At 27.0% G+C, this 14,241-nt stretch overlaps 1 protein-coding gene across 1 annotated transcript in view; it reads left to right on the top strand.

Moving 5' to 3' along the window:
* The window catches only part of LOC105844099 (uncharacterized), a 29,142-nt gene extending 16,258 nt beyond the window's left edge, over positions 1-12,884 (top strand). The window contains exon 3 of the mRNA XM_065817302.1: positions 12,594-12,884. Coding sequence (XP_065673374.1) covers positions 12,594-12,679 — 86 coding nt within the window. The 3' untranslated portion in view covers positions 12,680-12,884. The remainder of the gene's footprint in view (positions 1-12,593) is intronic.
* Positions 12,885-14,241: the final 1,357 nt, after the last annotated feature.

The raw sequence follows: 14,241 nt of genomic DNA, 5'->3' as shown, positions 1-14,241 counted from the left end.
AAAAGGCATGAGAATCTTTCCACAAGATAATGCTACATGCTGCTAAAATTTGCAAGCAATTGTTTGAGGAAAACAACATTAAAACCATGTCTTGGCCTGCCAATAGTCCAGATCTCAATTACACAAAGACCTTGTGGTCTGCGTTAAACCACAATCTTGGTAGAATTGAAATAATATAAATACGACCTGGACCAGCTGAAAGAATTAGTAACAAAATTATTAAATAGTGATCCGAAAGTGATTATTCAGAATTTAGTGAACTCCATGCTGAATCATACGAATCAAATGAATGCTTCTAAGCAAAAGGATCGTCAACAAAATGTTAATTCTTTTTTTTTATGTTTGGTCAGTATTTTTTTATTAAGCTTTGTTAATTTTGTTTTTATGGTTAGTTTATTATGGCCACATTTTTTTTTTGATAAAAATGAACACCTACTTTAATTTCATTATTTTAGTTTTTAATTCTTTTAATTTTTATGACTTTATAACAAATTTATATTGTGATTATTTAATCTATTTCAATAAAAAAAAACTGAGGAACTAATCACTTTTAGTTTAAAATATATTTAATTTCAAACTTCATACTAAATTAACATGATGGATAGTTATTATTGGCCAATACTGTATATATATATATATATATATATATATATATATATATATATATATATATATATATATATATATATATACATATTTATTTATTTATTACACCACCTTTTTATAAATCTTTATATATATAACATTAAATAGACGGGATAATATTTTCAGTTTACCAAATACGACCCCTTTACTTTTAAGTGTGCTATTTCAACTGTGGTGTCATAAAAAAGACAACCAACAAAGTCAAAAAGCTCTCAGTCTTATAAAGTTTTTTTGATTTTTTTTCCAAGAGACATGTAGTGGCAGCATAGGCACAGATGCCTATACTGCCACTACACAGTACCATCTTACAATACCCAAAAGTTTGGATTCTGAAAGATATGGTAAACTGATTAGCACAGCTACTCTTTCAACTTTTTCTTTACCAAGTTCTTTTATTTCTACTATAATTTTTGAGTAAAAATGCGCGGTAAGTCTTTTACCTTTAAATTTTTACCTTTTTAAATTAAAGATGTCTTCAAAATTACAGTTTTATTCCCACTTAAATTTTTCTGCCTCAAAATACTTTATTTAGAATATATATCTGTGTTTCCAGAACTGTTATAAGTAAATCATGATTTGCAATATGTGCAGTTAAACTTATTCCATATAGTGATGCTGTTGGAGCGAAATGTTTTTTGAACCTTTTCGAACATAAAGAGAAACAGTATTAGATTCTTTAATTTTTCTAATAACTTTAACAACTTTAAAAAGGTTTAAAACAACTTTAAATAGGTTATTTAAAAATGCTTATCCCACACACACAAACACATTAGGATTCCTGATTTAATAATAGCAGAACAACTTTCAAAAAGACACATGCTCGATTGTTTAACTCATCAATTTCATCAAGTTTAAAAGTGCATATACATTTATATAGATCCTAAATTCTGCTCACCTTTTATTTTAAGATCTTTGCCTCATAATTTTTCTAGTTGAAGAACCAGCCTTCATCACATTCCTTCACTACAGTAAATAGAAATGACTTGAAGGCTAATGTACAAAAATGTTTTCTTTAAATAAACAGGACCTTCAATTTGGTTAATTCGACCATACCTAAGTAATGTTAGTCAATAAATTTTATTTATTTTCAAAGAAGATTTTGACCTTTTTTTTTTTACTTTTTCATTTAAACAAAAAAAATGAAGAAATTAAAACCATAACTCCATGAAATTATTAGGAAAAAATTTGTAAATAGAATACTCAAAATTCCAAGTTTTTTCTCAGCTATTTTGAGTAGTAAAAAGAACTAAATAAAACGTAATTTAATCAAATTTATAGAATGATCTTTTTAAGATCATTCTATAAATTTGATTTAATTTTTAAGATCATTCTATAAATTTGATTTAATCTATTCAATATAGATTTATTTATTTAGATTTATTCAATATAGATTTAATTTGATTTAATCTATTCAATATAGATTTAATCTATTCAATAGCTTTTTCATCAGGGATGAAAAAGCTATTGAATAGATTATGACTACTTATGAAACTTTCCCTTCTTTCTCACTTATCTCCTTTCTCACTTATCTCCTTTCCCCTAAACAAAAACGAAACGAGCATTTTTTTTTTTTTTTAATTTTATTAAAAATTTTTTTGAAATACATAGAAAAAAGTAGGGTATAGCAGGACTAGTTGAGCATAGGGGCAAGTTGGCCAACTAAAGTATCTCAAAAATTACTCATCACAAGGCAAAATATCTAATGGATAAAACATAGGTATTTCGAATGGTACTAAAATGCGCATCAAATGGTTGTTGGACCGCAATTCAGTAACACGCACGGACACTTTTTCGACTTTGGACCAAAAAAGTAAAAAAAAATATTTTTGCTATTTTTCTATTAGATGCTTAAAAAAATATTTATCTGGAATCACTTAAGTGTTTATATTTTACACAATTATTTGGCTATTGATTATGATTTTTTTTTTCCCCAAAGTCTTATAGTTCTTTTTTATAACCTAACTGATGTGTCGCCTTGTCTAGTTGGGGTAAGTTGAGCAGATTTGTCAACGATTAATAAAACGGCACTATCTGACGCGAAGAAAGAAATTTCGTTTGGTGAACATTTTAAGGTCCATTCACAGTTTTAAATTAATCATTATAAAATACTCTTAACAATTATAAAGTAATATTTTAAACACTTATTTTTTAAATATGTTATGGTTTAAAATTATTTAATTTTTAATGTTTTTAAAATATTTTTACTTAAATATTACTTGGTCAATAAAATCTTTAAGTTATAAAGTTCTTGAATAATTTTTTTAAATTAATCTTGTTTACTGTGGTTATTATAATAATAATATAATGAGTGTGTATATTTAAAAAAATTATATAACCAATTTAAAGTGTATATAATCAAAACATAAATAAATGGTTTATATATATTATTTAATAATACTATATTTAAATAGAAAACCTTAAATACTGGTATATAACAGTTAGATAGTGTGTATACACAAATACTAACACACACACGCACGCACTCACACACACATATATATGTATGTATGTATATATATATATATGTATATATATATATATATATATATATATATATATATATATATATATATATATATACATATATATATACATACATATATATATATATATATATATATATATATATATATATATATATATATATATATATACATATATATATACATACATATATATATATATATATATATATATATAATATATATATATATACATATATACATATATATATATACATACATATATATATGTATATATATATATATATATATATATACATATATATATACATACATATATATATATATATATATATATATATATATATATATATATATGTATATATATATATATATATATATATATATATATATATATATATATATATATATATATACACACACATATATATACATATAAATTAGTAAAAAACACTTATCTAACTTTTATCTTCAACTTTAAGTTTCACCATTGCAGGATCATCAGGAAGAGTTACTAAATCTCAAAAAAAATTCAATTTATAGAAAAAAATATATTACAGGAAGTTATAAATTATTATAAAAAAATTTTTAATTTCTATATTTTTTTGTTAACGGGAAGTTACAGAAAGTAATTATTATTAAATAATTTTCTTTGGAATGGGGATAGTTTAATTTGGTCATTTGTTTTTATGATTTTTTAAGAGGTATTTATTTTCGTGCCTTCATCTAGAAATTAATTCAGATTTTTTATTTAATAAATTTTTTTGATTTAAATGAGTAATTATTTCAAATTTTTCTTGCAAACGTAGCTTACATTTTTTGGAAATGTTATTAAAGGCAGGGGCAGGTTTTAGAATAGACCATTGTAAATTAAAATTTTTATTTTTTTCTTATAAATCCCAAATATATTTTGACAGTATAGTCTTTTTTGAATATTTTTTGTGTTTAAACGATTGTTTGTGGTTGGCATAACGTTTTTTCCATTCCCACTCGGTTAAGCCAATATATTGTTTATCAGGGTTATTTTGTGAGGAAACAATGCACTTGTAAATTACATTTTTCGAAAGGCATTTTCCATTTAGAGGGCAATCTATTTTTTGTTTACAATTACAATAATGAGTGTTTTTTTCTTTTATATGTTCATTTTTATTAATTAACGCGTAGTTGTGGCCTTTTATAATTCTTTCTAAATTTTTTGTACAACTATAAATTACTTTAATGGTATTTCTGTTAAAAGTCTTTTGTAATTTATTAGAGTGAGGAAAATGTTTGTCTAGTAATTTTAGAAAAATTGTACCTATATTTGTTGAAACATTTTTGCTGTTTGGGGGGTTGAACCAAATTATGTTTCTATTTCTATTACGCTTTTTTGCAATTTTCTTTTCAAATTTTAGCTTGAAATTTTGAAAGCCACTTCTTTTAAGGGCATCTTCATTAACGCGTTTAGAGGATTTAAAAATATTTTCATTAGAGGAGTTTTGGTTTAGCCTATTGTTAATTGAAATTGGAATTTGTTTTAGAATTTGAGGGGGATGGTTCGAATTCACATTAATATACAATAATTCGTCATTAGGTTTTTGTAGGGCTTATAGGAACTTTCTGAGAGGTTAAATGTGACATCAAGAAAATTCACTATTTTTAAATTTATATTTATTTCAATTTGGAAGCCAATAATTTTAAAAACTTTAATAATATCTTTTCTAATTTTATCGAGTTGTGGCCCTGATTTTTTATGCATTATTATTAAACCGTCGTCGCGATAAAGACCTAATTGATTAATTTGGATTATTTAAGCTAGGGTATTTAAAATATATAAACCTACAAATTCGCAAATTTCTGCTCCGTCGTAACTTCCCATCGTTACATCAAAGCATTCGTGTGTGGTTTTTTTCTTCCACGTTTCCTTATCAAAATAATTTAATTTAATTTATTATTGCTCTGTTCTTTAAGAACATTGAGCACTCTATTTTTAAACACTAACATAATTTACATATATATGTATATATATGTACAGTGATAAAAATTATCCGACCAAAAAAGTTTTTCCCAATAAAAAATGTTTACGCTCTAAATTATACTACAAACAATGAATAGCGATACTTATTATGTCTGTCATTTTAATTCTATTGGGAATAGTATGTTATTAAGCGTTCATTATATTTGATTCATGCTTCAGTTGGTTTATTATTTGACCTAAAAGAAACTTAGTACTGAATAAGCTTGTAAAAAAATTATCCGACCAAGCCATATTTATGTAAGTTTAATTAATTTTATGTGAAATTTGTTGAAATATTTTAGCAAATTTTTATACAATTAATGAAATTGACAACAAAAAACTGTTTTTTTGTAGTAAAAAAAAAGTTTTGTATAAAAAAAAAGGTTTAATGTTTTTTTAAGTAAAATGGTTGGAGGTAAACGTCACTGGACTGTTTCTTAGAGAAATTTAGCTGTCGATCTAGTCAATCAGGGTAAAACCTATCGTCAGGTGCAGCAAGAGACTGGAATTCCTCATAATACAGTATCCGACATAATGAAGAAGTATAATTTGATCGGAACAACAGCCACAAAGAAGGCCAGGGTCGCAAAAAAAAGAATTCTAAGAGTTTTGATAGAAACTTAATTATACAAGTCAAGAAAAATCGCTTCATTTCTGCTCGAAAACTGGCTGAGCAAGCTGAAGAGAATTATGGAATCAAATTATCCCATCAGACAATCAGGAATCGTATCCGAGACCAGGGATTTCAAGGACGACTTGTGCGTAATAAACCATATTTGAGTAAGAAACACATGAAAAGAAGATTGGAGTTTGCTAAGAAGTTCAAAAACATGCCGTTAAGTTTCTGGAAAAAGATCCTGTGGAGCGACGAATCGAAATTCAACTTAAAGTCATCTGATGGAGCCCAAAAAGTTTGGAGAAAAGCCGGAGAAGCCTACAAATTAAGCTGCGTGAGAGGAACTGTCAAGTATGGTGGCGGTAACGTGATGGTATGGGGTTCAATGGCTTGGAAGGGTGTTGGAAAACTCCAATTTATTGATACTATAATGGATCAGGTGCAATACAGAAACATATTAAAGCAAAATTTGAAGTCATCTGCTCGAAAACTTCGGCTAGGATCTGATTTTACATTTCAGCAAGATAACGATCCCAAGCATTGTGCCACTAAAACAAAGGAGTGGTTTGCTGAAAATAATGTTGAGGTCTTGGAATGGCCTGCACAATCACCGGACCTTAATCCCATTGAACATTTGTGGGAAATTGTAGACCGAAAAATTGGAGATCGGTCATTTTCCAAAAAAGAAAACCTCAAAGTGGCAATTGAAGAAGCCTGGGAAAATATTCAATCAGAAGAAACAAAATCTTTAGCCGAATCAATGCCTAGACGTCTAGAAGCTGTAATCCAAGCAAAGGGAGGCCCAACAAAGTATTAAAATAATTGTTTTGTTATATAATAATTTATTATGGAACAAATAATGCGTTTTGGTCGAAAATTTTTTTGACAATAAAAAACGACCTAAGTTCATTTATTTAAAGACTGAAAACTTTGTGATTCATATTTTACATTGAAATAAAGAAAATCTATTTAAAAACATGTTCTTTTATTTTTATTAATCTTGAGTTTACCAAAAAAGTTTAAATTTACAAAAATACAGCACTTTTTTTAGGAAAAATATTTAAAAAAGTGTTTGGTCGGATAATTTTTTGAGACACTGTATATATATATATATATATATATATATATATATATATATATATATATATATATATATATATATATATATATATATATATATATATATATATATATATATATATATATATATATATATATATATATATATATATATATATATATATATATATATATATATATATAAATATATATATATATATATACAACCCGTAGATGTTGTCCGAAAGTTTTTTCCATATTTTGTTGATAAAAAGTAAAAATTAAAATGCAAGATCGGAATTATTATTTTTAATTAATTGATAGACTGCCTGCCCCAACCAAACCCTCAGTCGATGTAGCAACACTCCCTTGCGGGTCAGGCTAAAAGATAGAAGATGTAGCAGCACTCCCTTGCGAGTCAGGCTATTTGTCAGTCGATGTAGCAGCACTCCCTTGCGAGTCAGGCTATAAGATAGTCGATGTAGCAACACTCCGCGCATGATTTACAGTAAAAAAAAATAAAAATAAAAACATTTTATTAAAAAAATTAAAAATAAAAACATTTTATTAAAAAAAATAAAAATAAAAACATTGTTTATATTGTTAAAAACATTCAGAATATTTTTAAAACATTCTGGTCAATTAAATTTGCGTTTTTGTGGTTTTTTTAAAAAACGATTTATTTGTAATTAAATTAATGGTTTTTACTGTCGTCCAACACGCAAATGTTGGACGAAAGTCAAAAGTAATTAAAAGTGACGTATGTGTTGGCTTAAGAATCACTTTTTTCCTTCCGCTCCTCCCAAAGACAACAAACTATAGATCTATAATATATATATATATATATATATATATATATATATATATATATATATATATATATATATATATATATATATAAATATATATACACTGCGACCATTTTCTATAGACGCACGTAGAATTTGGCGAATTTACAGTGTTGCAGTGGTAATAAAATTGTTCTAAAGGTACTTTTGAATAAGTGTATGTAAGAAAACAATGATTCATTATGCATCTGATTATTAATTGTCTTGATTGTATTAACATAATTAAATTTTTAATATTCACGTGGCAATTTTCTATAGACGCACTAACGTTTTTACGAGTTTTGTCGCAAATTTCTTATATTCTGTAGTATTTTTTATCTTGTGAGTCGAAATTAAGTTGAACTTAACCAAATACCGGAGGGAAAGGTCCTTACCAATAATAAAAAAAGTCAAATATTGGCTTATCATCGAGAAAAAGTTTTAAATCGAGAAATTGCTAGAAGATTGAAGAGATCAGATCACGTTATCCATAATTTCTTGAAAAATCCAACAGATTATGCAACAATCAAGAGGAAGCCAAAGAAATCTAGGGTTTCAGACCGTGAAAAACGCAGAATTGTTCGACTCGCATCAAATTCATCAAGAAGTTTGAAAACAGTTAAGTCAGATTTGGGTTTAAATGTTTGCAAGGAGACAAATAGAAAAGTTCTTAAAGACATCCCACGCATAGTACGATCAAAAATGAATAAAGCACCAAATTTAAAGCTCGTTCACAAACAGAAACGGATGGAATTCGCCCGTGAAAACATGACACGCGTTTGGGAACAAGTAAGAAATTTTAGATTATATCTCATGAATACTTAAGATGTCTAAATAGCTGAATATTTTTGTTTTCAATACCAGGTGATTTTTTCGTACGAGAATAAGATTAATCTTGATGGGCCTGATGGTTTTAGTGGCTACTGGCGTGATTTGAGGAAAGAACCCAAATATTTTTCGACAAGGAATTTCGGTTGTGGATCTTTGATGGTTTGGCTTTAAATTTAACATCTACATCTTGCAAAATGAAATGTTCTGAATACATTGATGTGCTAAAATTATGTTTGATTCCATTTAAAAACAAATATCGACGCAAAAAGTTTGTTTTTCAACAGGACAACGCCAGCATTCACACTAGTAACAAGACTAAAGCTTGGTTTGAAGCTAAAAAAATTGAGCGAATGTGGTGGCCTGCTCGCAGTTCAGATTTGAATGTTGTTGAAAACATCTGGGGAATCATTGTAAGACGTATCTATGCTGACCAGAAGCAATATAACTCTGTGGCAGAGCTAAAAGTAGTGGTATCAGAATGCTGGGAGGATATGGAGCCAAAAGTGCTAGAAAACTTGGTGGAAAGTATGCCAAAAGGAATTTATCAAGTAATTGAGCGAAAAGGAGGTCCAATCGAGTACTAAAAATGTGATAAAACATTTTTTTGGATAGTTTTGTTAAAAAATGTGAACTGCGTCTATAGAAAATAGTCAGCTATCTTTTGAACTTAATTCATTTATGATTGACCTCTTTTCAATTTTGATATTATTTTTTGATAATTTTCGTTATTTTTTGATACTTTATTTATAATTTAATGAAATACACAATAAAAATAAAGTTAAGTTCGTTTTTAAGACATAATCCACATGCGTCTATAGAAAATGGTCGCAGTGTATATATATATATATATATACATATATATATATATATATATATATATATATATATATATATATATATATATATATATATATATATATATATATATATATATATATATATAATAGGATGTGTAATTATAAAAGAAAAACTTCAAATAGTTCTTTCACAATCTAGCAGCTTAGTGATGCAGCAAGTTCTGTTTTGAAAGGAAAAAAAAGTGTTAGTGCAGCTGTTAAAGAATTCGATATCAAGAGAATGACATTATCAAGATACATTTTAAAACTAAACTCTCGTGGTTACCCATCCATGGGTTATTCAAAACCTAGATTAATTTTTTCCCAAGAGCAAGAAAGCGCCTTAAAAAATTAATTATTGCAAATGACATCTATATTTTTTGGCTATACTTCTAAAGAAGTTAGTTCTCTCGCCTATGAGTGTGCTCTTCAATACAAAATCAAAATACCAGATTCTTGGACAATAAATAAGTTGGCTAGTAAAGAGTGGATGACTAGTTTTTTAAAAATAAAATCCTTAATTATTTATAAGGAAACCTGAAGCAACTAGCCTTGGTAGGGCAACATCATGTAACGCTGCAAATGTAAAAGTTGTTTTTGATAAGCTAGGTGAAGTTATAGATATATGCAAATTCAGTGCTTCAAAAATATGGAACGTGGACGAAACTGGTGTAACTACAGTTGTATCACCTAGTAAGATTGTGGCTGCAAATAGCAAGAGAAATGTTGGTGCTTTGACCTCTGCGTAAAGAAGTACTAATGTCACAATACCAACCGCTGTATCTGCCTCAGGAAATACAGTGACTCCAATCTTTGTGTTCCCTCGCAAGAAGATTATTTTGTTAATAATGGTCCACCGGACTGTATTGGGGTAGGTAATGGAAGTGGCTGGGTAACAGATATTGAATTCAAAAATTTTATGCAGCATTTCATTAGGCATGTGAAGCTTTCAAATGAATATAAAATTCTGTTGATTTTGGACAATCACTCTCCTTACCTACATTTTGAATCACTAAATTTAGCAAAAAAGAATATTCAGAGAATGGAATATTCAGGTTGTCTTTCCTACCACACTGCAGCCATAAACTGCAGCCACTAGATGTATCAGTTTTTGGACCTTTTAAAAATTACCTATCAGTTGCACAAGATGCATGGCTGAGAAACAATCCTGGAAAAGCCATAAAAGTTTATGATATGCCTAAAATTGTATCTGATTCATTGCGATTAGCTATAACGTGTGCTAACATTGCAAAAGGTTTTCAAAAAACTGGTGTTTACCCGTTTTTGCTGCTGATGATTTTTTACCATCATTTGTCACAGACCGTATAGAACCGGCAAATCTTATATCTGAGCTATCACATTCTCATTCTGAAGTACGTTTAAAATCATCTTCAGATCAATCTGTCAAAAACCGTATTAATAAAGAGACAACGTTACTTATTCCTGAAACTCCTAAAGCATTTTTACAACCTTATCCAAAAGCAGCACCAAGAAAGATACATTTGACAGAAGACGAAAAAGGAAAGCTTTTATTCTAACAGAAACTAAGAAACATAAAAAAGAAGAGAAACGAAAAAAATTATCTACCTCTCAATGTCTTTCAAATAATAATAAAGAGCGTGGTAATAAAGAGACTCAGTTACATAGTATATTAAAAAAAGTTAAGAAACAAACAAAAAAACTGAGAAGAAAGAAATTTTAAAGAAACCAAAAAAATGTTCTGCCTATCAATCCTTTGCAGATCATGGTATTAAGGAGACTCTGCTGCTTAGCATATTAAAAAAAGTTAAAAAACAATCAAACAAAAAAACCAAGAAGACAAAAAAACTAAAGACTGGTAAAGAAGACGATTACGCTTGTCTTGTATGTTGGGAAACTTATTTTAAAAGTCTACCAGAAGAAAGTTGGATGCGGTGTCAAGGTTGCAATCAATTGTCTCATTAAAAATGTGATTCACATTCTGGTCAAAACTATATTTATAATAAGTGCAAAATGGAAATTGATTTATCATAATATAAACAAGTTTTGTTTAAAAATGTGATAAAAAAGTTGTGCTTACTTTTAAGATTAAAAAGTTTTGTTTTGTTTTTATTTTAGTCTCAGAATTATTAGTTTTTATATTCATATCTTAAATAATTTGTTAAAACTAAAAGTATATATTTGATTTATAAGGAAGCTAAGTTTTGGTTTTATAACAGTTATAATGGTTGTCATAGAAATGAATTCATTTTTTTATTGCTCAACCAACCCCACACAATTGCTCAACTTACCCTGCTGGGGTAGGTTGAGCAGCCTGATAAACTTTAGAGGCTATATTTTCTAAAACAAATCGAAAAAAGTTTTTTGTCTCAATCATTTTTTAATAGATCAAGTTATCTTTCTAATATTGAAAAAAATACATTAATCCGATGTACCGTTCAAGAGATCTGTTAGATTTAGTAAAATTTGCCCAACTAGCCCCGCCCTACCCTAACATTGTTAACGTCAACTTTTTGCGAACTCCAAAAGCAAACTTTTACAGAATTTTAGCTCATATATTGGTTTCGTAAAACGCAATTTTCGCATACCTATCTGTATAGACTTCTAATTTTAGAATGAATTCTCTAGAAGAAAAAATTTTAGTATTCAATAAGGACATTTAGAAACTTTACACTTTTAAAAGTTATCTATTGATTTTTAGAAGCATAATATATAAAAATTTTATAGATATTTCTTAAATATTTTATATTATATTTTAAATATTTCTATTCAACTTTTACAAATAGAAAATAATTTAATTGTAGCTCCATAGAACTTTTTGTGCTGGAAGAGCACCGCAGAAAAGCATGTAAATATGTCTGCTTGCCTACTTTTTGGTTTTGTACTTTTTTTCTTTTTTTAATGGTAAAGTTTCTCGTAATAAGGTCGTTATGATCTTGTTTTGTACACCTTGTTGGTTTGTAAAATGCATTATGTATTTAACGAAAAATGTAAGCAAAAAAATAATAAAAATAAAAAAGAGATTTAACAAAATAAATACAGCGCATATATTATCAGATTTGCGTATATTACCATGATAAGTGATGCAATTTTGTTAAACAATAACTTTGTTCTTCTTTTGCTTAGTATTTTGCAGTTGCATCATTTAAATTTTTTCTGTTCTGCTAAGCAAGTTTTAGAAAATTAAGCAATATTCTCAGCTTGTGATTCATTAAAACTTAGCCGGTGGTTTATTGGGACTTGGGATGTTTGTATAGTAAAAATAATGAATCTTTTCTTTTCATTATTCTTTTCATTCAAATCATTTCTTTTGTTTTTTAGATAAGCGTTGTTCACGTTGCAATCATATTCAAGAAGATATAGCATCTAATGAAATACATGAACAATTAATACCTAATGAAATGTAAGTAGAAATAGTACCTTGTGAAACGCAAAAAGAAATAGTAACTAATGAAATGGAAGAAGAAATTGTGTCTAATGAAATGCAAGAAGAATATGTAACTAATGAGTAGCAAGATGAAAAAGTAACTATTGAAATGGAAGAAGAAATAGTAACTAATAAAAACGACATTAAAAATTAAATTTAAAACTTGAAAGACTCATTATTATTGATACTAGTAGAAATTTTTTTAAACCCTAACTAAATATAACTATAAAAATAATATATATATATTTTTATATATATATATATATATATATATATATATATATATATATATATATATATATATATATGAAAAATCTTTAATCATTTAAATAAATTATTTAATCATTTAAATAAACCTTATGTAAACTAATCTGGAAATGCATTAAATATTTAATGCATTTCCAGATTACATAAGGTTTTGTGAGATTAGTTTACATAATATTTCGCGAGATTAGTATTATAGTGCTCTTCGCATTTTTGAGTGAAGACTCAAATTACAAAATTTGAGTCTTCAACTCAAAAAACAATAATTGAAAGAAGGTAATATAAAAAAAAATTGCATTTGTTTTCCAGCAACCTTTTTACTTATGAATTAGGTTTCAATACAGTGACATTATTCTGAAAAGTAGCATATATACACCCCTACAAGACGGAAAGACACAGAGTTGAAGGGGGCCCACGGAGGTTTCCAGGACATAATTTTTTCTAATAATTAAAAAGTATTTTAAATGAGAATGATAAAACTGGTCTATGGCCCCACCATATTTTGGATAAAATTCCAGTCTGATTAGTTAACGGATTAATGATTTATGCAGTTTTTATTTCAATTTTCTTATTTTTTTGTTACTTGTACATCAAAACGTTATTGGTTTCTATGATATTTGGTCACTGTTTTCAAAATAATGGTTATATGAGTGTTTTCATAATAATGGTTATATGAGTGTTTTCAAAATAATGGTTATATGAGTGTTTTCAAAATAATGGTTATATGAGTGCTTTCAAAATAATGGTTATATGTGTTTTCAAAATAATGGTTATATGAGTGTTTTCAAAATAATGGTTATATGTGTTTTCAAAATAATGGTTATATGAGTGTTTTCAAAATAATGGTTATATGTGTGTTTGAATATATAGTTCCAACAGTTTTTAATGTACAATATTAGTACATGTACCATTTTATTGATCGAAATATTGATTTTCTATTTAAAGTTTGAATTGGTTTAAGCATAGTAAAAATATATCATATATGTATATATATATATACATATACGGGTCGACTTTGTTAGGTTTTTGAGCATTTTTGCAAATAAACTCTTTGGTATAAATTTTTTTTTAAATTTTATTGATATAACATTATACCTTTCCTTTATAGGATTCTATTAAATATAATTTTTTTTTAGTTCTAATATATATTAATATAAGTCAAAAATTTTATCTCAATTCTTCGTTTTAGGATTCTATTAAATATAATTTTTTTTAGTTCTAATATATATTAATATAAGTCAAAAATTTTATCTCAATTCTTCGTTGGGGGTGACTTTG

The sequence above is a fragment of the Hydra vulgaris genome, chromosome 14 (genome assembly GCF_038396675.1).
Source record: "Hydra vulgaris chromosome 14, alternate assembly HydraT2T_AEP".
NCBI classification, from domain to species: domain Eukaryota; kingdom Metazoa; phylum Cnidaria; class Hydrozoa; order Anthoathecata; family Hydridae; genus Hydra; species Hydra vulgaris.
This window is presented reverse-complemented; position numbering and strand designations above follow the sequence as displayed.